The sequence below is a fragment of the Peromyscus californicus genome, unplaced genomic scaffold (assembly GCF_007827085.1).
Source record: "Peromyscus californicus insignis strain IS unplaced genomic scaffold, ASM782708v3 Scaffold_9__1_contigs__length_137607984, whole genome shotgun sequence".
NCBI classification, from domain to species: Eukaryota; Metazoa; Chordata; class Mammalia; order Rodentia; family Cricetidae; genus Peromyscus; species Peromyscus californicus.
In genome coordinates, this window is record NW_026294617.1 from 47,019,932 (window position 1) to 47,046,284 (window position 26,353).

A 26,353-nucleotide genomic window follows, 5' to 3' on the forward strand; every position below is an offset into this window, starting at 1 on the left:
CAGATTTCTCCTTCTATTTATTCCCCCTGCATGCCAGCCCTGCCTATCCTTTCTCCTGCTTTGCTATTGGTCGTTCAGCTCTTTATTAGACCAATCAGGTGTTTTAGACAGGCACAGTAACACAGCTTCACAGAGTTAAACAAATGCAACATAAAAGAATGCAACACATCTTTGCATCATTAAACAAATGTTCCACAGCATAAACAAATGTAACACATCTTAAAATAATATTCTACAACACCCCAAGACATCAAGACCTGGGGAAGAAGCTTCCTGTTGAAGACATTTATGAGAGGGGAAGATGGCCAGTCTCCTGACTTCAGTAAGGTCAAGATGTGGAAGTTCTGTTGTGACCTTCCTCTTCCCCAGGCCTTACTCCATGTGCCTCTTCTACATGCCTGTTTACATTTCCATTTACCCTCCTAAATAAAACCTAAGTAAAGACTTCCAGTGAGTTCTATAAACAACTCTATTGAATTATCAAACCTGAAATGGAGGGGTTTTATGGGAATCCCAGATGTATAGCCATATCAGACACAAGTGCAGATAGCCTGTGGACTCCAGAACTCAAGGCAATCCAGCTGTGGTCCATGGCATTTGTGGTGTCTATTGCTAACTCTAGGCAGTTAAGTGTCAAAAGTGAATTATATCAAAGAATACAGACTTACTTCATTATTTTTTACTTTTTTATTGTGGTAAATATACTAAACATAAAATTTAACCTTTGACCATTTTTTTTCTTTTTAAACATTACACTGAAATTCAACAATGTAGAAAACATGTATAACATATAAGTAAATTCCTTAGATTTCATGAACTTAACACACACTCTTGTATCCAAATTCTGGACCAAGAATTGAACAGTCCAACATTTCATAAAAGAAAAGGAACACATTGAGAAGGAGCATTTCTATGAAAGAATCCTACATGAGAATTATAATGGATGGGAAAGAGGCAATGTTTCCCAGTGAGTGTGCATGAGCTCTGTAACGCACCAAGAACAGGTTCAGGGACACTTGAGAGTGATGTCTGTGTCACTGTTAAAAAGCTTTGGTGGACAGTAATTTGGGATATACTAGATCAAGGCCAGTCAAACAGGTTTACCCACTGAGGCAAGCTTTGAAAATTCAGATTCTAGGTCTTACGCCTAAACATTCTTAAGTTAGAAGAAGAATGAAGAAAAGGGAGTTTGCCTACTTCCTCTTCAATATGGTAAACAAATAAATAACATTCATCACTTTAACCCTTTGTAAGAGGACAGTTGAGATTCATTAACATCCACAATGTTATGCAACAATCATCATTCTCCAATTCTAGAACTTACTCACCCCAAACAGAAACTCTGCACATGTTACACAATAAGACCCCAATCTTCCCTCCCCCAGGCCTTGTTCCTTTCTTCTCTTTTGTGCCTGGAGGAACTTGCATATTCTAGGTGCCTTCTGTATGCACAATCTCCCAGGACTGACTTCTCTGGTATGTTCACTGCACAGAGAGTAAGTTTCCCAAGGCACATCCATGCTGCAGCATGTGTCTCAATTCAATCCTCTGATGAGAGAATAATTCCACTGCCTGAGACTACCACATTGCTCTATGTAACTGCCAGTGGATGGACACCTGGGTTGTTCCCAGCTTTTGTTATTTGAACAACACTATCAACTTTGGTGTACAAGTGCCCGCATTGTAACATTTCTCCAAACCCATCCTCACGTATTTTTGTTTTACAAACTATGGGAGATACTTTACAATTTACAGATCAAATGAAAATTAACAATAACATACACTATAAATAACTCAAGGCTTTATTATAAGCATTAATAGCTACTCATACTAAAGAACCAGGAATAAAGAAATAAAAAAACTGGAATGTAATCAACATTACTCGGGCATAGATAAGCATATAGAAATATTTTGTTAATTGTTAGACTAGAAAAATATAAATGATGGAATTATATCAATTATTTTGTGCTTAATCTTCCTGAACGTACTTTTAGTATTAAGTACATGGAAAGTGCATACAATAATTTAAAGATAATGCCTTTTTCTTTTGACAGTGCTAGGAATCAAACCCAAGGCCTCATGCATGCTAGGCAAGTACTCTACCATTCAGAGACAACACTAGCCTTAAAATTATGCCTTTTTTAAAAGCAAACAAAACATGCATATCTTTGGTTACTCTGAACTAGTTTAGCGGTCAGCATGGCATTCAGTGCTTTAAGCCCACGTTCTTGACAGACTGGCTGCTGGATGATCGGTCTCGTTCTTTAGTAATTTCCATCTCGATTTTGGCTTTGATTTTCTCCCAGTCTATTTGGAGCTACAACAGAAGGGAAAAGAGAGTCGTGCTTATACCCTATGTTTCATTTAATCCAAAGTAACCAAGAATAAACAAAACAGAACATATGACTTCCAAAATAGAGAGAGAGGAGTATTAGAGAAGTAATGTTGACAACCCACCAGCTACCTTTAAGATCAAGAGAGCAATTACATAGCACAAGGAAGACTCCTACTGTGACTGAGAAGACCACAATTCTGTGCAGCTCTTTACAAAGCACATGGAAGCAGTACACAGAACCTCAGGATCCTGCACAAGACCTTAGAAACAACGGAAAGAAGCCACTCTGCTCTGCTCTGCTCCCCACAAAAGCAAACTGGGCCGGACAGCAAGTAGGGTGTGTTTGCATCAGCTCTGCTCTGGCCATCTCATAAGCCGAGTTTCCCAGAAGAAGCCCAGCCGCAAGGAAGACAAGGGAATGTTGTTTCACAGATGGCTCCATTGCAGCCACTCTTAAAGTGACAGAGGGATGTGTAGTCACAACTGATGAAAGCCATCAGAGGAAGCAGAGGACAGGCAAGACTGGGAGACACGTGAGAGTAAGAAAAGATTTATATCTGTTTGTTTTTGTCTTCTATGACAAGGGCAAGCCTACCCTAGCCTAGACCTATCCCTTTCTAAGTTTCTTAGACTTGATGCTGGGAAAGGACTCCTCTGCCCCTGAGTCCTATGAGCAATTTCTTTAGAAATACTTATTTCTTTAGGAATACTTGTTTATTTAGGAACCTACCGTTAAAGAAATTTGGAGATCACTTATTTAGGAATGTGTGTCCTCTGAGGCAAGGCATTGGAAAAACTGGGTCCTAGACTAAGCTGAAACTATGAGACAGACCCAAAGCTCTAAGACTTGGTCAGAAATGAAGAGGCTCTTCCCTCCACATAGGGGCAAACAGACCAAAGTAGTGCCTGCCACCTGAGCAGATTCATCTGAAGAAACAGGGAGGTCAGCTTCGTCTTAACAGAACGGCACACCTATTTTGTGGTAGTAGTTGACTGAATCACTTGGTTCTTTTTTATTCCAATAAGCTATGTCTAAATTTCCTATAAGTAATTTGTTGATATTTTGATGACCTTAAAAATAATTGTCCATATGTATCTATAATATATAAGATAGACTGGTTAATAATTAATAGAATTTCTTTTAGCCCAGAAGATAACTGTCTGGACTAGAATCAAATGACAGCCTGCCGAAAAGCAGGGCAGATATTAGATTATTGAAGACTGACTCTCAACTGGGCCACAGCTGAATTTTCAAATGGCAATGCGCACATTTCCATGTCTAACCAAGCACTTATTAAAAGGGAAGGGAAACTTTGCTGACTGCCTTGGCCTTCTTCCAGCCTTAAACTGACTTACGTTTGGTTCCCTAGTCAGTCAGGACACAATGACACCCGCCACCTGTTGCAGTAGCAGTCATCTGTCCACTGAACTGATGACATCGGCAGTCACTTGTTGAAAATGAATGCAACGACGGACCGTCTCCTGCAGACCCTGGCTGCTTCATTTCACCTGGCATTGATCCAGTTTTAGGACCATGTTCTACAGATAATTTAGTCCTAAATAAAAATACTCTTAACAGTATGTTTTAGGTAAAGGTGCTGTTCTCTGACAGTTTCAAGTGACTTCTACATCAAAAGCCATACTTTCTACTATAGGGAGAGCCAAACTATTTGGAACTTCTTATTTTGATCCCTTGTCAATTCTTAGTCACATAAAAGCATTTAAAAATCCGTATCTAATGGCTCTGTCCAGTACCCAGCTTGCCTACTCTTAGTAAAGATTGGCTGCCTACTTGAACAGAGAATAAGATGGCAATCGGGCATGAATTCATGGGTCTCCATCCTCATAAACTTACCTATACTGGCCATCACCCCATCTGCTTTCCTTCTGCCTCAGGCTAAGCTTTTCACATGGGTCTCTGAGTCCACTTCTCTTGACTCCTCTAGGACACTGCCTTCGGTAATCACATACTCAAGTCCTTTTTGGCTTCCTGCCTCTCTTAATTCTGTCTCCGGAGCTCCCACCTCATTCTTCTCACTCAGGGTACTGTAATATGACTGTTCATCAGCTACCCTTCAGAAAGCTTTGTTTAACGTAGAGCTGGGGATCAGGCCCAATATCTCACATAGGCTAGGCAAGGGCTCCATCACTGAACTATATCCTTGGGCCTAGAGACTTCACTGAAACCACTATCCGCTGTTTTCAGTTCTTATCCTATATGCCTTCTCGTTCAACAAATACTTAACACTTGTTTATGTTAAGCCTTGTCCTAAGTACAGGGTTCAATAATGAATGAAAATATTATATAAAAAAAACCCTATCTTCATAAAGATAATAAAGGCAGATCATGGTGAAAGAGACAGATAATAAACAAATTTTTTAAATGTACATGTCACACATGGTAACGGTTTTGAAAGCAGAGAAGGAGACAGTGCGTGCCAGGTGCACAGTGGGAAACACGGCCATCTAATCACGAGATGAATTTCTAGGTGGTTTTCAAATGTAGTGATCAGAGAAGCTGGTGGCCCCGAAAACTGACAGTAAGGAAGAAGGGATGACTTAGTAACAGAGGCAGGGAGGAAAAGGGCCTTGAGATAGGAGCATTCTTGGAACCTGGTTCACGGCCACCATTGCCATCTCTATCGCAATGCACCCCACCTCTCTTCTCGTTTCTGCTCCTTCCAAATGCCCCTCCCACAGGCCCTTAGATACTGTCAGAAAGGGCGATTTTCCCTCAACTCTCCTAAATTCATAGTGGTACAGATTCCAGCAGCAAAGGGCAGAGAAACAGGCCAGTTTATCAGTATATGCAGTGACATGTCTCAGGGGACGTCAGCGAAAGGTGACGCAAAGCAGTGGCTTAAAACTCTGCCTAACCCCAAGGGAGGCCTTCCCCTCTCTGAGGAGTGGATGGGGGTGGGATAGGGGGAGGTGGGGAGGAGCGGGAGAAGGGAAAGGGAGGGGAACCGGGATTGGTATATAAAATGAAAATAACTTTTAAAAATAAAAAGAACACTCTGACTAATATGACATCTCCACAAATAAGAAGAGACTGTAAAGAAATGACAAGATGAAGAATAACGGCTTTTAGAGTCCAGAGACAGGAAGCCAAGGAACAGTAACAATGTGGGAGCAGACCAATGGAGTGACGATGGAGTCCTCTTTCTGGTGCCATCTCTAACTTGACCACACATCGTCTCCAGGAGCCTGAAGAGGTGGTTCAGCAGTCAACACAGCTTTCTGCACTGGCAAGGACTGGAGTGCAGTTCCCAGCACCCACATCATGTGATTGCTGTCACCCACAACTGCAGATCCGGGTCCCAACGTCCCTTCTGGGCTCCACAAGTACTTGTACACACACACACACACACACACACACACACACACACACACACACACACACACTGATGATGATGATGATAATAATAGCAAATCTTTTTAAAAAAGAATTGTCTTCAGTAAAGCAGAATTTCTATCCTGTGTTCTGGTGTAACGACGGGCAGAGAACAGAACTCCACCTCTACTGGCGACTTCTCATGCTGTTAATGACACATCTATGAAGTTCTTAGTTCTGAAATAGGAGATATGGCTATAATTTTGGCAAAATAGATAAATATGGATGATAGATTATGATAGATCCAAATGATACCAGGCAATCAGCAAGTAGATGTCAGCCACATAAGCTATTTTCCTAGGGTTAATTTTTGTACCACTGCTCAGAAATTTTTAAGTAACATTTTCTTCTTTTAAAAACACTGTTTTGTGATTTTGTTGTTGTTGTTGTTAACTTTCACATGGCATCCATGAGGAAGAAAAGCAGAAGACTAGAACACCAGAGGGAATCAAGGTTCCCTGTTGCCTTGTTTGAGGAAAGAAACACCGAGAAAGCCCTGTTCCTCTGGCTGAGCTATCACTTACACCTGAGGTATTATGCTTTAGCAACTGCTAAATATTACATAGACCAAGAAAAAGAAAATAAGGATACTAAGCTTTTGCTATTTAAAATGTAATTTGAGCTGGAGATGGCTCAGTGGCACTGGATACTCTCACGGAGTTTGGTTCCTGGCACCCATGTGGGGCCACTCACAACTGCCTATAATGCCGGCTCCAGGAGATCTGACACCCTCTTCTGTCCTCTGCAGGCATTGCACTCATGAGCACAAACTCACACACAGATACACACAGACACATAATTCAGAATAAAAATACTTTACAAATAAACTAAAACTTCACTGAAGGAAGGGCTGGATTTTGTGTGTATGTTTTCTCAAATGGGGAAAACAAATTTAAGAGTTAGCTTTCTTCCTAGACATCTACATTATTTATCTAAAATATCAAGTAACATACAACCCCAACACAAATTATCATAAAAACTGATATCAAAAAGAAAAAGCTAAAGCATCTAGAAAAAAACCCAAACCACCAGAACTGATGTCTCATGCTTGTAATCCCAGCCTTCAGGAAGTTGAGGCAGGAGAGGTCCTCCAAGTTAGATGTTATCTTGAGCTAGACAGTGAGCTCCAATCTAGCTTAGACTACAGAGTAAGAACCTGTTAACAAACAAACAGACAAGCAACAACAACCAAGATCCTAGAAAAAAGACTACAACCATATAGTCACAAAGCAAAATGACAACATCACAAGAGAAAAAATAATGCTTTTATAAATTAGAGTATGAATCATGCAACTTTCATCATAAGACGAACATTTTATATAGAGCATACACATTGCTATAAAACACTGTGCAATACTTACACCTTCTGCATATTGCAAATATCGTTTATTAGTTTCCTGTTTACCAAATGTCTCCAAAAATTTCTGACGATAAGCAAGAACTGTATCAACATGGGTTTTGTATTTTACAGCCAACTCCAGTGCCCTATAATGAGAAATTACACAGATTATCGGTATCACTGTGTCTAAACAACAGAGTTTTGAAATTAGAGGGAGGGCCAATGGCTGTTGTGCTTACCCTACAATCTGGAAAGCCCTTTTCTGTTTAGCCATCTATGTGTTTTTTCAAAGCCCAGATGAGACATGACCCCTTCTTGCTGCCCAGCTACTCTTGTACAAATACAACATATAAATGCTGTGTCATTTTTGTCTACTATTGTGCTAGCACTACTTACGAGGAGTGTATTATAGACCCTACACTCGCCTATACGTGTTCTGAAGGGAGAGCTAGTCTTTACTTCCTCCGGTGAGTACTGCAGAGGACATGGAAGAAAAACACTCAGTAAAACTGGAAATCTTCAAAAGAAAATACTTGACATTTTGTGAACCTATAATAAACTTTTGGAATTAAAAAGTGGCATTACTATGTCGAATTTAAAATCTTATACAATAAAACATTAATATTAAACCAGTATGACAAATGCTATTACTATTTGAGTCTTGGAAAATAGCGTACTAGGGTGGCAAGGTGTCTTAGCAGGTAAAGGTACTTGCCACTAAGCCTGATGACCTGGGTTTAATTCATAGGACCAATACGATAGAAAGAACCAACTTCCCCAAGTTGTCTTCTGACTTCCACCCATGCACATGTACACAAATTAACCAATCAATCACTTAATGAACTAAATTTTAAAAATTTAAAGAAAATGTTAGGAAGCCATTAAAATTTTATGTATTTATAAATTCAATAAATGTATCTACAAAATTATGCTATTTTAAGTTAAGCCTTTATTTAATACTAAGAGAATTACTAAAAACAGTGAAAACCTGCAAGGAAGTGAACATATTATCTCAGCCCAGGCTTCCATGTAAGTTTGACTAGGGCCTGTGCAGGACTCATAGGACTTGAGTCAAGACAAGCCAAGTGGAGCATGTGTCTCTACACTGTCTACATCATCTTGTTTTAAGGCATGGGTAACAGTTACAAAAGTAGTCAAAAGTGCATCAATTATCAAGTTCTCATGCATTCTATTATACCATGACATGATCAGGACAACTATGATTTATCTGATGCAACTATTATAGATCTGTTATTTTAGATAAAACTAAACATTAATATTTTATAACTTGTGACTCTTCAGTATTAGCCAAACTAAATAATATCTTTTGAAAGACTTTTTGGAGCCAGAAAGACAGCTCAGCAGGGAAAGGTACTGGCCATGCAAATCTGGCAGCCTGTGTTCCATCCCTGGCACCAACATAAAGGTGAAGAGAAAGAACCAATTTCACAAACTGGTCCTATGACCTCCATGTTTACACTGTGGCATGTGAACTCCCCCCACATAACACTCTCTCTCTTTCTCTCTCTCTCTCTCTCTCTCTCTCTCTCTCTCTCTCACACACACACACACACACACACACACACACACACACACACACACTCTAAACTTAGAAATTTAAAGTATTTTGGATAATAGTGTGTATTGACAATTGATAGGCAATTGAATGAGCTATCAAAAACAATATAAAAAAAAGTGAATGTAACTCAGTAATACCACAAATGGGAATGCCAAAATAAACAAACATGATTTCTTAAAAACCAGATCAAAATATCAACATATGTTACATATTACTGTGGTGGATTAAATGAGAATGGCACCCCATAGGCTCATAGATTTGAATGCTTGGTCACCAGGGATTGGCACTATTGAAAGGAATAGGAGGTGGGGCCTTGTTGAAGTAGGTAAAGTCCTGTTGGAGGAAGTGTGTCACTGGGGATGGGTTTTGAGGTTTCAAGAGCCCAAGCCAGGCCCAATGGCTCACTCTTCCTACTGCCTGTGGCTCTGGATGTAGAACTCACAGCTATTTCTCCTGTACCATGTCTGCCTGTATGCCACCATGTTCCCTGCGATGATGAAATGGACTGAACCTCTGAAACTACAGGCATGACCTAATTAAATGCTTTCTTTTATAGGAGTTGCTGTGGTCATGGTGTCTCTCGACAGCAACAGAGCACTGACTGTCATAGACTCCAGAGTTCTCTCATTTTGTGTAACTTTAAGTCTTTTACAGAAAAATGAGCCAAGCAGATGGGGATTGGAGTGAAAAATAAAAGGCAACAATTAAGTAACAGAGACTCTGACGAGCAGAGGTAGTACAGATGTCTTATTCCTTCTAGCCCTCCATCTACCCAAGCCTCTGATACTGCTGGGCTGTGTGTCAGTGGAGACTCTGGTGACTCACACTACTGGCCCCTTACAGTAAGTGACGGGCTGGGACATCTGCCTGCAAAAGAGAAAGCAGGCATGCATAGGCAGCCATTCTGTACCGGGGCTTTTCAAAAATTCTAAGGAAGTCATTTGGTATGCAAACATCAATACATTTAGTTATGCAGAAAAGACAATGTAATGTCTAATCCTGTATTCAGAGGGTAGGTCCCAAGTATTATCTACATTACTGTCATTATTATAATAATAAAACATGCATTAATTATTTTAAGAGTAATGGCTGAAAGTATTTTACATATGTGCTATTTTAAGTAGTCTCTAAATGCATACACACTGGGTAAAAATGTTTCTCCACCACATTTAGGAGGGAACTTACTTCAAATTATATAAGGGTTTTGGGAACAGTGTGTCTCTAGTTTTAAAATGGTTTGGCAACCAAACAAATGTGACATTAGATTCTAGGGCTGGAATAAGTCCATGTATTTTAAATAGGAAGAAGTTATATAAAAAGATATGATAACTTCTAAATATGATCTTTTGCATAACTTGAACAAATCAAAAGCACTTTATATAACTGGTAGATGATTAGGAATTATTTTATTAACACTTATACACAGGGTCAATGTGGCTACTTGGAGCTTTCATTTCTTCCTCTCCTAACTTCAGTTTCTCAGAGAACATTAACTCAATGTCCAAAGTAGACACCAAACAGCTAAGCTACCTACCCACAAGTCTTTAGGCTCTGCATTCTACTAGGATGCAGGCAGTCTCCAAATTCTAACATGAAACACAGACGCAAAACCAGTAAGAGCATGTTTCTCAAGCAGAGTAACACATGAATGAATTAAAACCTATCCCCTTCCAGATGCTCTCAACAGAGGTAGAGTTCAGGGACCTCAGAAGTAGTCTACTATATTATCCAACACTTCCTTTTATCCTTCAAGAATTAAGAGATCTAGCAGTGACCATCAATGCTTGCTGATATCATAAAACCACAAATGACCCAGTCATTATAGAAATACACATACCACCAGCTACATTATTTCTTCTCCCTCTACCCATTTCCCAACTAAACTTAAACCGATAAGGCTCTAGATTCATGACTAATTTGTTGCTAATTCAGGAGACAGTCACCAAAGAGATGTAATCAACAATGTCAAGATGATAGGAAATTCTAAAGGTCCAGTATCTTCAATGGGAAAATTATATGCAAACACAAAATGGAATAGAACCTATCTAAGAATGTAGCAACTAATCACAGCATATGGGTCTTTTTGGGTCTCCATTCAAACCATAAAACACTTATAGGTAACAGAGAAATAAGAACACTCGATATAATTTCTGATCATTTTTAAGTGTGATCATGGTATATGGCTACTAAAATCTTTTAGAGATACACTAAAATACAGATAAAATGTGACAACTGTAGTCTGTCTTAAAATAAATGGTAAGAGAAGGGAGGATATAAAGACTGTACAAAAGCTAATCAGTGCTGAAGCTGACTGTTATCACACTATTTTTATGTGCTTTTCCATAACAAGGTTTTTTTCAATTTCTTCTGTTTGGTTCCTCCTGACGTATTTTGCTAAATACTCTTTTTCTCCCTTGCATACACTAGGCAAGCACTGTATAAATCAAGAGCAACTTCAAAGCACAGTCTTGTGTGTGTGCGTGTGTGTTTGTGCGTGTGTGTTTGTGTGTGTAAGTCAGAAGGTGACACTGGGCGTCATCCTCACTTGGTCTCCACCTTACTTTTCAAAATGTTTTCATAATTAACTAGACTTGTCCTCTGACATGTTCAGACATGTATAAAATGCACTCTGTCATTCTCACCTTCCATTCTCTCATCCCCTCCCACCCGTCCCCCTCCTACAAACCTCTCTCGCACATTCACGTCTTTTTGTTGTGTTTAGTGACCCACTAAGTTTAACCAGGGTCCTCTGTGTTACCTTGGTGAGATTTATTCAATGACTCCCCAAACCCCAGAATCTTTCAGTAGCCTATATTAGAACCAGAAGAGGGGCCACAGAACCCCTCCCTAGCCATAACTGACTGCTGACAGGGCCAGTTTTGAGCAGGTAACCAGAGCTGCAGTGAGATCAAGATTGCAGTGTCTGTCATACCCTGAAGAGAGCAGTTAGAAGCAGTTCTCCCTGTCTTCCGGCCCTGTATTCTTCCTGCTCCCTCTTCTGAGATTTCCCCAAGCCTTGGATTGGGATATTATAAATGTCGTGTTAGGTCTGAGCACTCATCTGACACTCTACCTTACTTTTTAAAGATAGGGTTCTAACTGAACACGAAGCTTGCCAATTCAGCTAAATTGGCTGGCCAGCAAACCCCAGGGATCCTTCCTCTCCACCTCCCCAGCACCATGATTACAGCCATGCTGCTGTACCCAGGTTTTTATGTGGGTGCTTGGAATCCAAACTCAGGTCCTTACACGCTTGAATGGCCAGCACTTTTCCAAGTGAGTTGTCTTGCTAACCCCACTGAATCCTCCTCCTAAGCGACCCTAAAATATGGGCATTCAGGAAAGCTGCACTGCCCTCTACTCTTTGTAGACGTTCATCAGTAACCCATGGCCTCATACTCTCCATCGACTGACAGCTCCTTAAAGAATTTACTCAAAGTCTGGAGCACCCTGGAACTTGACACCTGTAAATCCTACTCCTTATAAAGCTTCATGACCTTGACAAAGGCAATGCACAACCATCTATAGTGGGATTTGATGCCCTCTTCTGGAATAAATGCGTACATGCAGATAGAGCACTCATACACAAAATGAATAAATGAATCTTAAAAAAAAAAGACTTTGTACAGATTAACCACTACCTCATACTCCCCACAAAACGAATAATCCACCATGAAGTAGAGTTCAGGCCTCCACAATGCTTCACAAAAGTATGGGCTTTTCTGCTGCTAAAAGTACATGACTAAATGTATGCCCTAATTGCTTTTCCTTTTAGACACAACCCCTAAGCATTTTTTAAACCATCATTTGATAGGGCACCTCAACTACAGAGAGTATTGTTTGTGAGGATGGCCGCCTGCCCCGTCCTAAGAAAAATCAGAAATCTATGTGAAGTAAAAATAAGATCTTTCTGAAAAGCTGACTGAGCTTTAGTTAGCTGTCAGCCCGACACAACCTCCAATCACCCTGGAGGAGTTTTAATTACAGAGCTGTCTGCATTAGGTTGACTGTAGGCATGTCTGTCAGGTATCTTCTTAATTGTTAATTGAGGTGTGGGACGACTGACTCTGACTGTGTGCAGCACCGTTCTATGGCTGGGCCTGAACTGTAGAAAAGTGAAGAAAGCTGCCTGAGCATGAACAGCAGCAAGCAAGCAAGCAAGCAAGGCTGTCTAGTCTTGCTTTGCTCTGACTGTGGATGTAATAACAGAGCTGAAGTTTCTCTCTTCACTTCCCCAAATGATGAACTGTAACTTGGAAATGTGGCCAAATAACCCCTTTCTCTAAACACACACACACACACATCACTTTATCCTTAAGCTGCTGTGAGCTTGAGGCAAGAACAGGCTATATAGCAAGACCATCTCAACTGCTCCCCTACCAAATGAATTTTGTTACTTCTAGTCAAGGGAAATGTGAAGATGAAATAGCTACAGAATCTGTTGTCTGAGAGAGTTACGAATCTTACTAGTGAAGGATATGTGGGTTATTATTGGATCTACAATGGTATCCTGCTTGTAAGATATTCTAAGAACAACGGTGTATAATGTTCTATTAGTTACTCAATATAGTTCACTAATATAACTCATATCCTATCTCTAATTACCTTACAATTGAAATGGGTTGTTCATTCTTCCAGAATGAACATCTTTCCTGATCTTCTATACACTATACAACAGTAACAAACTCATGTAAATAAAGCACAAAGATAGAGCAGCTGAGTTATACAGATGGTTATTGCATGAGAGTGTAAACAGACTAAGGCATATTAATCACAAAATTAACAACATATATTTTGTTGCTTCTATTCAGGGAAATGTGAAGATGAAATAGCTATAGAATTTGTAGTCTGAGAGTTACGATTTTTTTTAATTTTATAATTAATTTAATTTTACATATCAGCCATGGATTCCCCTGTCCTTCCTCCTCCCACCCCACCCTCGCCTTCCCCCCAATCCACCCCTCATTCCCACCTCCTCCAAGGCAAGCACTCCCCTGGGGAGTCAGCTCAGTCTGGTAGAATCAGTTGAGGCAGGTCCTGTCCCCTCCTCCCTTCACCCAGGCTGAGCAAAGTGTCCCCACATAGGCCCTAGGTTCCAAAAAGCCAGCTCATGCACCAAGGACAGGTCCCGGTCCCACTGCCTGGGGGCCTCCCAAACAGTTCAAGCTAAACAACTGTCTCACTTATCCAGAGGGCCTGGTCCAGTTCGGGGCTCCTCAGCTATTGGTTCACAGTTCATGTGTTTCCACTAGTTTAGCTATTTGTCCCTGTGTTTTTTCCAATCATGGTCTCAATATCTCTAGCTCATATAATCCCTCCTCTCTCTCGCCGATTGGACTCCTGGAGCTTGGCCATGGGTGGATCTCTGCATCTGCTTCCATCAGTCACTGGATGAGAGTTCTATCACAATGGTTAGGGTGTTCGGCCATCCAATCACCAGAGTAGGTCAGTTCAGGCTTTCTTTCAACCATTGCCAATAATCTATTATGGGGGTATCTTTGTGGATTTCTGGGGACCTCTCTAGCACTTTGCTTCTTCCTATTCCCATGGGGTCTTCATTTTTCATGGTATCTCTTTCCTTGTTCTCCCTCTCTGTTCTTGATCCAGCTGGGATCTCCCGCTCTCCTAAGCTCTCTTTCCCTCGAACCTTGCCCTTCATTACCCCCACTCACGTCCAGGTTGCTCATGTAGATCTCATCCATTTCTCTGTCATTGGGCGATCCCTATGTCTTTCTTAGGGTCCTGTTTCCTAGGTAGCCTCCCTGGAGTTGGGAGTAGCAGTCTAGTCATCCTTTGTTTTACATCTAGTATCCTCCTATGAGTGAGTACATACCATGTTTGTCTTTCTGAGTCTGGGTTACCTCACTCAGGATGATTTGAGTTATGAATCCTACTAGTGAAGGATATGTGGGTTATTATTGGATCTACAATGGTGTCCTGCTTGTAAGATATTCTAAGAACAATGGTGGCACAAAGCTTGTTGGAGTCACTAACTAAGAACTGGTGTGACTTATGGGCCACTCCACAAAATGGAACCTATACCTAACACTGCTGTGGTGACCAAGAACCAGAGGTTAAACAGCCCAGGCACCTAGGGCAAAACCAAATGTTTCTGGTCTAAAACAAGAAAAGGAAAAAGCTCCTAATGACATCCTGCTGTACGCATAGAGCAGTGCTTTGCTCAGCCACCATCAGAGAAGTTTCCTCCTGCAGCAGATGGGAACGAATACAGAGACCACAGCCAGACATTGTAAAGGAAGTGAGAGACCTTGGAACGCTTGGTCCTGAATAGGATGTCTCCATCAAATCCCTCCACAAAGCTCAGGGAATCCCATGGAAGAGGAAGCAAAAAGATTGTAAGAGCCAGAGGGGATGGAGGACACCAAGAAAACAAGGCCCTCTAAATCAACACGAGCAAAGCTCACATGAACTCACCGAGACTGAAGCAGCATGCACAGGGCCTGCATGGGTCTGCACCAGGTCCTCTGCATGTATGTATTATGGCTTCCAGTTTAGTGTTTTATGGGATTCCCAAGTGTGAGAATGAGTGGGTCTCTGTTTCTTGTGCCTTCTCAGGCTCTGTTTATTTTTGTCCAATTCTAATATGTTAGTTTTTGTTTTATCTTACTATATCTTACTTTGTTATATCTTAATATTATCTCATAGAAGCTGTCCTTTTCTAATGACAAACAGTAAGGGAGTGGCTCCAGACAGGAGGGGAAGTGGGTGGGAAGGAACTGGGAGGCAGAGAGGGAGGGAAAACTATAATTAGGATATATTATGAGAAAAGAATCTATTTTCAATAAAAGGGGGAAAAAAGGAAGATATGTGGGTTATTTTTGATCCCAGAGAAAAACAAGTCCAGAAAAGACATTTTGGACATGTAAAAGTATGTTTCATAATACAGTAATTTCTGGGTCACAGAGTCACACAATTTTGTTCACTGTGAGACACACATATAAGGGAGTGATAGGAGGTACTAAGTGTATCACAAAGAACAGCTGACACTTTCTCAGCAGGGGTGAAGGCTGCTTCTGAGCACTCCTTACCATAAGCCTTTCTTCATCCCTCTCAGCACTTTACCCCTCCAGCCCGTGGTTCGCCCTTTCTCTGGTCTATGGGATCATCTGCAGTTTCTCTTTCATCTACCCGCAAGCACAGTTGAGATGGCCTCACTCTATACATGCTCCAATGATTGCTCCATTTGCTTCTGAGTTCTCAGTCTACAAGTCTACTTCCAATCTTTGGAGTTCAAGTCTTCAGCTGATCATTACTACCTAGCTCATAATAAGTCTTTCAAATTCAATTTGGCTAACATGGGATGCACTGTCTTCCCTACCAAATCCACCATTAGTACCACCTCTCCAGTACTAAAATTACACATTTGGGAGGCATCTTTTTTTTTTTTGGTTTTTTTTTTTTTTTTTGGTTTTTCGAGACAGGGTTTCTCTGTGTAGCTTTGCGCCTTTCCTGGGACTCACTTGGTAGCCCAGGCTGGCCTCGAACTCACAGAGATCCGCCTGGCTCTGCCTCCCAAGTGCTGGGATTAAAGGCATGTGCCACCACCGCCCGGCTTGGGAGGCATCTTAAGACTCTTTTCTTCTTCAGACCTCAACTTCTAATCAATTACAAATTCAGACAAAACATTAATTTCCACAAATGATATTTTCCAGGCTTGAAAATGTTAGTATCTACCAGACAGAATACTCACAAATCTTCTTGTAGCATTAGAAAACTATTAAATATACCAGATACTATAATTATCTAAGTTGCAGACAGAACACAGGAAGGTCAAAAGGGTCTTGGAACTGAGGAAGGGTTCTTATTACCTTTCCCAGTTATAGAGATTAATGTTGATCTGGATTGCTTGATAAATGAGGCCAGCCTGGAGAAGTAATGTCTCAGCCTCCTGTATGTTCCCACTAAACATTAGTATGTGGGCCATTTTTGACTCTTTAGATGGAAGATCTTTTATAGCATTGATGTATCGAACTTTATCAATCTAAAAAAGGAAGAGAAACATATCACAAGTCAATAATAATACAAATATAATAAATTATGTTAAAAAAAACTCATGTGGCCAGGCAGTGGTGGCGCACGCCTTTAATCCCAGTACTTGGGAGGCAGAGCCAGGCAGATCTCTGTGAGTTCGAGGCCAGCCTGGCCTACAGAGCGAGATCCAGGACAGGCACCAAAACTGTACAGAGAAACCCTGTCTCAAAAAACCAAAAAGAAAAAAGAAAAAACTCATGTGCACATACACAAATATGATTTCCTTACTTCACCAATTGCTGCGTAGGCTATCTCCGCAGTAATCATATCTCGATTAGCAACCGCCATAGCCGCCAGGCAAGCCCACATGCTTTGCTCCTAAAGTGAAATACAGAGGAGGTATCTTAAGTAGGCAGCCAAACTACCTGGAAGCAGTGGCTTGAATTCTAAGGGTGATACAACTAAGTAATTAATTTACCAACAAAAAATTATGAAACAAGACAATGAAAAAAACTAATAATAAGAAAGTTATATAGAAGCTAGGCATGGTAGCACACTTTTAATCTCAGCACTTGGGAGGCAGAGGTAGGCAGGTGTCTGTGAGTTCAAGCCCAGTCTGGCCTACACAGCAAGTCCAAGGCCAGCTGGGGCTACACAGTAAGACCCTTTCTCAAAAAAAAAAAAAAAAATTCACTGTACGTTTCTATTTAAAAAACATTGTCATCATACAGAGAACTTCTTTTGAACATAATTTTTTATTTCTAGTTACTAAGGATTTCTTTTCTAGTTTATAACTCAAGATGATGAGTTTCCAATTTTTTTTGAAGAAGTGACAAGAAATATAACTTACAGGGAATAAGAGGAATATTGAAGTTCTCACACAATGCCACCAATAAGCCAGTATAAAGAAAAACATCTAAATGCCATTTCAGAAATATATATTCTAAGGAATGTTACCTGACAGTCAATAAAAAGGGCTGTGTTCAAGCATGTTTAGAAGATACTGGATACAACCAAGTTAGGAAATGGTGATCTAAAACAAAGATTTTTTTGTTTTGTTTCTTTCAAGACAAGTTTTCTCTGTGTAACCCTGACTGCCCTGGAACTCACTCTGTAGACCAAGCTGGACTCAGACTCAGAGATCCACCTACATCTACCTCAGGAGTGCTGGGATTAAAGGCACAGTACTTATAAAATAAACACTTTTAACCTTAGCTATAAAAAAGAATATTTGAGGAAGCTGAGAAGTATGTAACCCAGCTTCCACTCAGATCTCGTGAGTCAGAGCCCCACTGAGGGGAGAACTTAGGAACCTGACTTCTGGAAAGAGCCACAGAATGGTTCCATGTGCAGTGGAGAGCACCTACTCATCTAGAGACAGCTTCTTCAAAGGACAAGGCAACATCTACTCCTCTGTACTCCACAAGGTGTTCGAGGAGAGAACGGAAGATATGGTCCTGTTCACAGTGTTCCTAACCCTTAATTGTTATTATTGCTCATCTTTCACAATGGAAACTGAAGCATAATGTATACACAACATGCACAGTACCTTAACAAAGCGGCAAAGCCTTACAGCATCTTCCCATTTTGAGCTGCTCACATATTCATGGAGGATGGCAGGATACGGTGATATGCTGATGTGTACCAGGGAGCCATCAGCTTTCCTTATAGTCACCTGATTTCCAACAAAACTCACTATATGGGGGTTTTTACTATATTCACTGTTGAAAACAAACAAAGGAAAACTTACAGCTCTATTCTGCATAATTTTTATATGTATTAAATTTGGGAAATAACTCTAACATACATAATCTTCAAATTCACCCCCCATTTAACTCCAAACAGAACATATATTCAAATAAATATTTCAATATAACATGTAGATGATAGATATACACTTGAAGCAAAATATACCAACAATTTAGAGTGGCAAAAGTTATTCCATATTCGATTACTCCCCTAACAGCACCTGTTTGGATCCCTGTGGTAAGTAAGGACTGTTCCCCTATGGAGTTCGTTAGAAGTGGAGCCTGGTGAGATCTGCTCAGGGAGCAGGGACTGCCTGGGAAGGCTCTCCCAGGACCAGTTCCTTCACTCATCCCCTTCCCCGCCTTCAGTGAGCAGTCTGGCTCCTCTACTGCCCCTGCCATATACACTCTATTGCCACAGGCCTACAGGCAATGGGGCCATTTGATCATGGACTAGAACCTCTGAAACGCTGCCCAAATACCTGTTTTCTTTTCCTAAGCTGCCTGTCTCAAGTACTGTTATAGTAACAGAGCGTGTTATATCTATTTCCTTGAATCTTAAGATAAATTATGAAAACAAATAATTTAGCTATAGGTTTTTCAAAATATTTAAAGGGAAAATAGGTTAAAAAAAATTAAGGTGAATTCCAAAATTATTTCCTCCTAGTAAAAACAGATGAAGTTTCAGTAAGGAGACTGACATCTTTTCATGACTTCAGCAATACTTTTTGTTGTTGTTTTACTGAGGCAGAGTCTTACTGTGTAGTCCTGCTGGGCCTGAACTCACTCTGTAGCTCAGGCTGGCCTAGAACTCACAGAGATCCTCCTGCCTCTGCCTCCTGAATACTAGGATCAAAGGTGTGTGCCACCATGTCTAGATAATTTATAAATACTTTTTAAAATAAACTTTTGCTTTGGTGCTTTTCTAGTTTTGTTACAGTTGTGAACTTAAACACTAAAAATAAACTCAAAACAGATTTGAAAATCAAAGTAAAGCTGAGACCTAAAAAAAAATCTAACTTGCTGCATTTTGAAGAATAAGAAATTTTTCTCTTGAGAATTTAGGAATAATTTTCCTGACACATGTAAGTTTTATTTTTTTAAAGCTTTTCAATAACTTTCATTTAACCTATCTTTAATATCACCCAAAAATTCAACTGAGGAGATACATAGTTGTCACGAGGGTTTATATTGGTGAAAAATCTTCAGACTTTGGTGTAAAAAATCACTAAATCACACTGAAAAAGCTCACCTGAGCTATCATTAAACAAGACCAAACTTGAAAACTATACTCATGTATAAAGGATGAATAAATAGTTCATATATTATTTTCAATTTAAGTCCATCCCTTAAATCTCAACAAACCAACTTTAGCTGAACAATTTATTCAGCTGAGTCTGATTAAACTTTAAAAATATACCCAGAAAAAAGCATGGCAATTAGAGCTTTATTTTCAACACAGAATCCTGTGTGACACAACATTACCTTGCATCTCTTTCATACAATGTTTTAGGCAAAATTTCTCTGTCCACATAAATGGTATTAGGGTAATACCATACTGTGAATCGAGTATCTTGAAGTCCACAGAGGATATTGCATGTATCACACCATGCTAACGTATGCACCATGGTTCCTTAATTTAAAAAGAATAGTCATGGTTCATTAGTGTTAACAGATATTAGAATCTATCTTTAAAATCAGCTAACAAATAAGATCCTAATTAATGTAATAGGTATATCTCTACTTTCTGCCTATAACAGTGAACAGATGCAAAAACTCAGGAAAATGAAAATACTGAAATGTTCTACCTAGAACCATTCTGTTTTTAATCAACAGGTGTTTCAATGCTGATTTAGTCATAAAACTAAAATTTGCTATTAAAATTGAGTTACTAAGTAGTGAAGAAATGCAGACTCAAATTCACACATTTATTCAAACATTAAGGTAGTTAGTACATGACAGACAGTCTAAGAAAATTGACAATAATTACAATTTTAAGTGTGTGCAAATTATTTTACCAAGTTTAATAATCTGTTCTTCTTTCCCAAATCGTTTCACTGAGGTGATGTAGAGGTCTCTATTTTTATCAATGAAAGCAATTTTTCTGTCATTGGTAAGTCCTTTTTGATCCAGAGCAATTTCTGAGATTTCATTCTAAAATTCCAAAAAGTATGTAAGTAATGAATTCATTTTAGTGCTTGACATATGATCATTTACATTAATTACCAGTACATTTCTGCTCTTAAAGGTCAATTAAACCAATTGTGGTGGCAACTGCCTATACTCCGAGCACTCAGGAGCCAGAGGCAGAGGGTAACAAGCTCGAGGACAGCCAAGGAGACAGTGCAGGATCCGGTACTGAGAGTAAAAAAATGAAACAACAACAAACACATCAATTAAATGTCAATTATCTACTCAAAATAATAAAATGTCCCTATTAAATTATTTTATTTCTTTTTTAAGCCTAGGGAACATAGATGTAAGGAAAAGTGAGAAATAACTCCCAAGAATGGGACGGGGTCCCAGAAAGGAATACCCCTTATAAAGTAATTTTAAGTTGGTAATAACCACTAACTCAAGAGCAGCACTGAATGCAGTTACTTTACTGGCAACCCCAGGGAAGGGGGTTCCTTAAAATATCCTAAAGCAGTATCTACACTGATGCTCTAACAGGCCCTTTGCCCTGTCCTTAGCTGGCAGAGTGACAGAGTGGAGGAATAAGACAAGTCGCAGTATCACATGAGATCTACGTTAACTAAAAGGTTTCTTATAAAATTTATTCTAAGTAGATTGCCTCACACCTGTATTTTAAAGATTTGTTAAGTAAACTTTAGAAATACGGGAATATCTCGTGTTTCTAGAATATTAAAATTTACAGAGTTTTTTTTTTTTTCATGTCCTTTCCTGTGAAACAGAAAATGTGATGTGGACATTATACTTCCCAAATAAGACTTATAGTCATTCAGTTATTTTGGGGGGGTGGGGGTTGGGGGTGGGTGTGGGGGAGTTGTCAGAAAAAGCTAATAACAAGTACATCCAGAACTTATAATTTAGACTTCTAACTTCAAGATCTTTGCTTTTCTACAATAGAATATTTCTGAACTATTGAATTAATCTATTCTATTAGCTAATAAGATGAAGTTTCTTAGAACTCAAACACTTTAGAATGGATTCACTTCAGTCCAATTGATGAGTGATTTGTATGCTGTCTACCATGTCTGAAGACTTTGCTAGGAACTATGGATTCAACAAGCATCAAAATTATACCGTCAATTGTTGTATCTACGTTTATATACATAACACCTTTAAAAAAATACATATACCTTTATTCAATTGGTGGACCAGTCATTCCACTTCATAATATATATTTAAAAGGTAGCCCCTCTGGAGCTTAATTCATATTTTAAAGAAGACAATAATTCATGGAATCTTTTTTTTTCAAGACAGGGTTTCTCTGTGTAACCCTGGCTATCTTAGAACTTGCTCCATAGACCAGGCTGGCCTCGAACTCAGAGATCCACCTGCCTCTGCCTCCAAAGCATTGGGAATAAAGGTGTGCCTCACCAGTGCCCAGTTTTGTTTCATGAATATTAAAGCACTCGTGAAGTACTACGATCCTAGTACTTTAAAACCAGAAACCTTTCAAGTCAATTACCTTTACAAGTAAAGGAGAAAGATGGTGGGGGTTAAGAGTGCTTGCTGCGCGAGCCTGGGGACCAGAGTCCCATCCCAACACCAGCCGCACACATGGTACATGCTTGTAACCCCAGATCGGAGGCAGGGTGTGGGCAGAGAGGTCTCTGGGGCTCCGGCTTTTGGCTTACTGGAGAAAACTCAAGGCCCAGGCCCATGAAAAGATCCTGTCTCAAAGGAATAGGTGTGGGATGATAGAAGAGGATACCTGGCTACCTCTTCTGGCCTCTATGTTCAAGCACACACGCTTGAACACACATACACAAATAAATATGTTTTAAAATGAGTACTTATCATCACCACCAAAAGAAGGTAATATTGGTGTAGTATTAGAAATAGTTACACAGACGATTCTGGTTTCTAAGAAAGTTAAATTCAGACACAGACAGCAAAGATGTCTGGGTACAAAGAGGCCGGGGATGCTCTTCACACAGCAGAGTGTCCCTGTTCTCTTGCCCAGCCCCCTCTCTGCTTCTGTTCTAGTCCTCCTGAGCCACTCCGCAGTGGGACACGAAAGCAGGTTGTGTTCATTCAGTTCCTCCCTTGCCCTACATTAACTGATCATCATCTAATAATGCACAGACTTAATTTAGGTGTGGTGCACATGCCTGCAATCCTAGCACTTGGGAGGTAGAGGCAAGAGGATCAGGAGTTCAAGGTCATCCTCAGTTACACAATGAATTTGAGTCAGCCTCAGCTACTAGAGATCCTGTAGCCAAAAACAAAATGAACACCAAACTTGAGTTCTACTCTGAATTTTCTGTTCTTATTTGGGACGCTTAAGTTTTGGTTTCTTCAAATATAAAAATAAAACTGATAGGATGGATTATTGTTGCATAGAATGTAAAACATTATTTTGTTGCTGTTGTTTAATTTAATTTTTAATTTGTTTTGCTTTTTGAGACAGGGTCTTTCTACAGAACCTTGCTGACCCAATACTAGCAATGCAGCCCAGGCTGGCCTTGAACTTGTGGTAGTCTTCCTGTGACAGCCTCTTGTGTGGGATCACAGGCATGCATCACGATGCCCAAGCAGAATGTAAAACTTAACATTTCATGTGTTATATCCACATGCACTGAGTAAGTTATGAGATGTAAAAGAAATTACCTCCACACTTATAACTATAAAATTGTAAATTCCTACTCTTAGGACATATGCTCTACTGAAAAAAGTCACCACACTAAAACAAATGCTTAACAAATGTTATTAAATAATTCTCACTTTAACCTTTCTTACAAAAAAGATTATTTTGACAGCTGAGAAATTTGCTTCTTTTTATATACTTGGTTCTATTGAGAAGGAAAAATTCTGCTTATATAGTCTTGATTTAAAATGATGATAAACAGGCATCACAATCACTTCTGGGGGAAAGTAAACCGACACAGTCTTTGGAAGCTAATACTTCTTAAAAACCACAAATGCTTAAGCCCTTTGACACAGTATTTCATGAAGTAATGTTGCAGTTATAACACAGCATATGCCTGGGCTGGGAAAACACCAGGAGCTTCTCCCGCCTGTCTTTGGAGGGTCTCACTAGCTCGAGCCAGCCTTCAACATCCCATGCTGGGACGACAGATGTAAAGCACCATGCCCAGCTAGCCTGGGAACTTAGACACCCAGCCACTGGGCAGATTAAATAAACTGATACTGCCAGACGATGTTACATTGTAAGACCGGTGTTGGGAGAAAGAACATTATGTATCCACATGGAAGGACCTCCAAAAATGGTGCTCTGTGAAGAAAAGCAAGGTGCAGACCTACGGGCTGCACTGTTGTGTAAGCAGAGGGAAGACATACCAGTGCTGTTTGTCCATGCACTAAGAATCTCTGCAAGGACATATAAGATATTAGTAACTGTGGGACTTATCTGGTAGAATATTGACAATTAGTATGGTAGGGACAGACTTTTTTACAACATATTTGAATGTTTTTTACATTTCTGATTTACATGAATTTATACATTACATAAATGTTAAACAAACAATGACTGAGGAGGAAATGAAGTAACAATTCAGTAGAATTGCTAAATAATGTTAAAAGCACCCTTATGCTCTGAAATATCACTTGTTTAAAAGGGTAACTGTAATACAATGTGCTCCTTTCTTTAAGACTAACAACCAAAACCAATACACATTACATTTCAGGGTGCTTTGTATTTGATAGAGAATAATTTCCCTCTATAAAATAGTCATTGAACTATAGTCTTAAAACCTAAAGAAAATGCTGCCTAAGGACAAATCAGTAAGAAAATGACTACAAGTCTATAAAGACATTTTTATCTGCAAAGTTCAGTAAACTAGAGCATGTTACTGAAAAGCAGTAAAAGCCTGATCGACAGACACTCATCACATCATTTAGTCACTTAATGTGCCCGGAGATTGTCCTGTGTCAGGGCTTCCCTGTGCTTAGTCTTAAACTATGGCATTTTTAGGGAAAATATGGAGGATATACACTCATTTTTAAATATTAAATTAGTCTGTTTTCTTCCTTAAAGGATAGCTACTAATTTTAAAAGAGAATTAACTAAACAGTGGTCATTTATACTAGACACAGCAAATGTTTATTACCTTATGAGAAAGAAGTTTCCCATCCCCTAAGGGTTTTCCAGTTGATGCTTCAAAGAGGAAGATTACTTGAAAAAAACAGTAGAACATTAGTGTGTTACAGGAAAACCACTGTTGGTAAATTTCAGTGGTGCTATCATAATTCTTAGGAGAATTTAACTTTATGACTCACAGAACCTCTACAGCCCAGAAAATAAGCAACACCAAATTTCTAATTATTAATGAGGTCGCATTTTTTATGAAAACAGTAAAACTAAAATTTTTCCTGACATATATTGCCTAATTAAAACTGTTATTAAGGATTAATGGCCCATGGGTTTATCAGTGGCAAGTCTAAATGTGGATGTCATGTTAAATTCTGGTATCTCTGATTTAGACCTGTGTAACAATCATATTGATGAAAGAAAATATGCATTAAGTAACTACCTACCATGAGGCCAGGCAATGTACTATTTGCTGTTTCTATAATACATTCATGTGGTAAAATAAATAATTTATCCTGGGTTCTTGGCTGGGAGCTTCAAAATCCCTTAACATTTCCAGAAAATAGGAGTTTCTTTGCTATGTTAGAACAACAGATTCTTCATGGGTACTTTCTTTACTACAAGATAAGGGTTCACAATCAGAAAAACCAAGCAGCAATTAATAGGATGGAACTTTTAGATCTCTGACTTCTGTGGATGAGAAGGTCTAGAGACTGAGTTCAAGTGAGTGGCTGATGATTTAACCAACTACACAATGTAATAAATCCCCGAAGTTCAGTCAGAAAAACAAGCAGGGGACATGGAAAGTGACGGCAATCTCAGGAAGAGTACCCTCAATTTTGGGGGTTGTATGAATTCTGAATATTCAGGGTTTGAACGAGATCACAGTATACCAGGTTTGAGAGGAAATGGATTGCCAATAATTGAGATGCTCTGCAAGTCATTAATTTTTTACAAATTGATGGCCTTGTAAAACATTCAACTCATAGCCTCAGAGTATCGGCTGGCTTGCCTCAGAACTATGGGGAGGTCATAAGCAACCTATATTTATTATAGACACATACTTTGGGAGCTCAGCCAGTTCTCAGTCCGAGAACTTCCCTGAACTCTTTAGGGAAGGCTCCAGAACTGTGCCTCCCATATTTCTAGTGAATTCCTTAATTTTAGAATTAACTTGGAGGCAAAAAGATGAGTGCTATCACGGTTTGGATCATAACTGCCTCCCTGAAGCTCCCCAAAGCAACGCTTACAAGTTTGGTTGCTGGCCTACAACAGGAGGCGCTGGAGGCTAAGGAAGGAAGCCAGGTGGTCAGGGTATGCCTCTGGGGGGAATGGTGGGGGCCTAGTCCTCTCTCTCAGCTTCCAGACACCAGGAGGTGAGTGGCTTTGCTCTACCATGTGTTCCCTCCCATAATGTTCTGACTTGCCAAAGGCCCAAAGCAACAGAATCACATGACCATGGACTGATGCCTCAGCTACTGTGAACACCAAGAAACCTTTCCATCTTGTAATTGATTATCTCAGGGATGTAACTGATCATCTCAGGGATGTAACTGATTATCTCAGGGAGAGAAAGCTAACACATGTCTAAGTAAGATGCAGTTTATAAAAGATTTACTTTCTACTGGGTGACTATTTTAGAATTATTTCTTAAGTAATTTTCTTTTCAAAGGTTGTTACAATGACTTATTTTCCTAAATGCTAGTTAGGAGAATTAGCTCCCAT

At 39.6% G+C, this 26,353-nt stretch overlaps 1 protein-coding gene and 1 long non-coding RNA gene across 6 annotated transcripts in view; one reads left to right on the forward strand and one right to left on the reverse strand.

The window, feature by feature from the left end:
• Window positions 1-672: 672 nt before the first annotated feature.
• The window catches only part of Ift80 (intraflagellar transport 80), a 115,567-nt gene continuing 89,886 nt past the window's right edge, over window positions 673-26,353 (reverse strand). For all 5 annotated transcript variants that reach the window (XM_052731976.1, XM_052731978.1, XM_052731977.1 and 2 more), the window contains 8 exons: window positions 24,648-24,712; window positions 20,406-20,541; window positions 19,873-20,020; window positions 18,189-18,360; window positions 16,928-17,017; window positions 16,477-16,649; window positions 7,091-7,214; window positions 673-2,317 (listed from right to left, as the gene is read on the reverse strand). In XM_052731976.1, the coding sequence (XP_052587936.1) occupies window positions 2,207-2,317; window positions 7,091-7,214; window positions 16,477-16,649; window positions 16,928-17,017; window positions 18,189-18,360; window positions 19,873-20,020; window positions 20,406-20,541; window positions 24,648-24,712 (1,019 nt within the window). In that variant the 3' untranslated portion in view covers window positions 673-2,206. The remainder of the gene's footprint in view (window positions 2,318-7,090; window positions 7,215-16,476; window positions 16,650-16,927; window positions 17,018-18,188; window positions 18,361-19,872; window positions 20,021-20,405; window positions 20,542-24,647; window positions 24,713-26,353) is intronic.
• Window positions 2,326-3,916, forward strand: LOC128106467 (uncharacterized). Its single transcript, XR_008216720.1, has 2 exons — window positions 2,326-2,874; window positions 3,706-3,916. It is a non-coding gene; the product is annotated as an uncharacterized LOC128106467 (long non-coding RNA).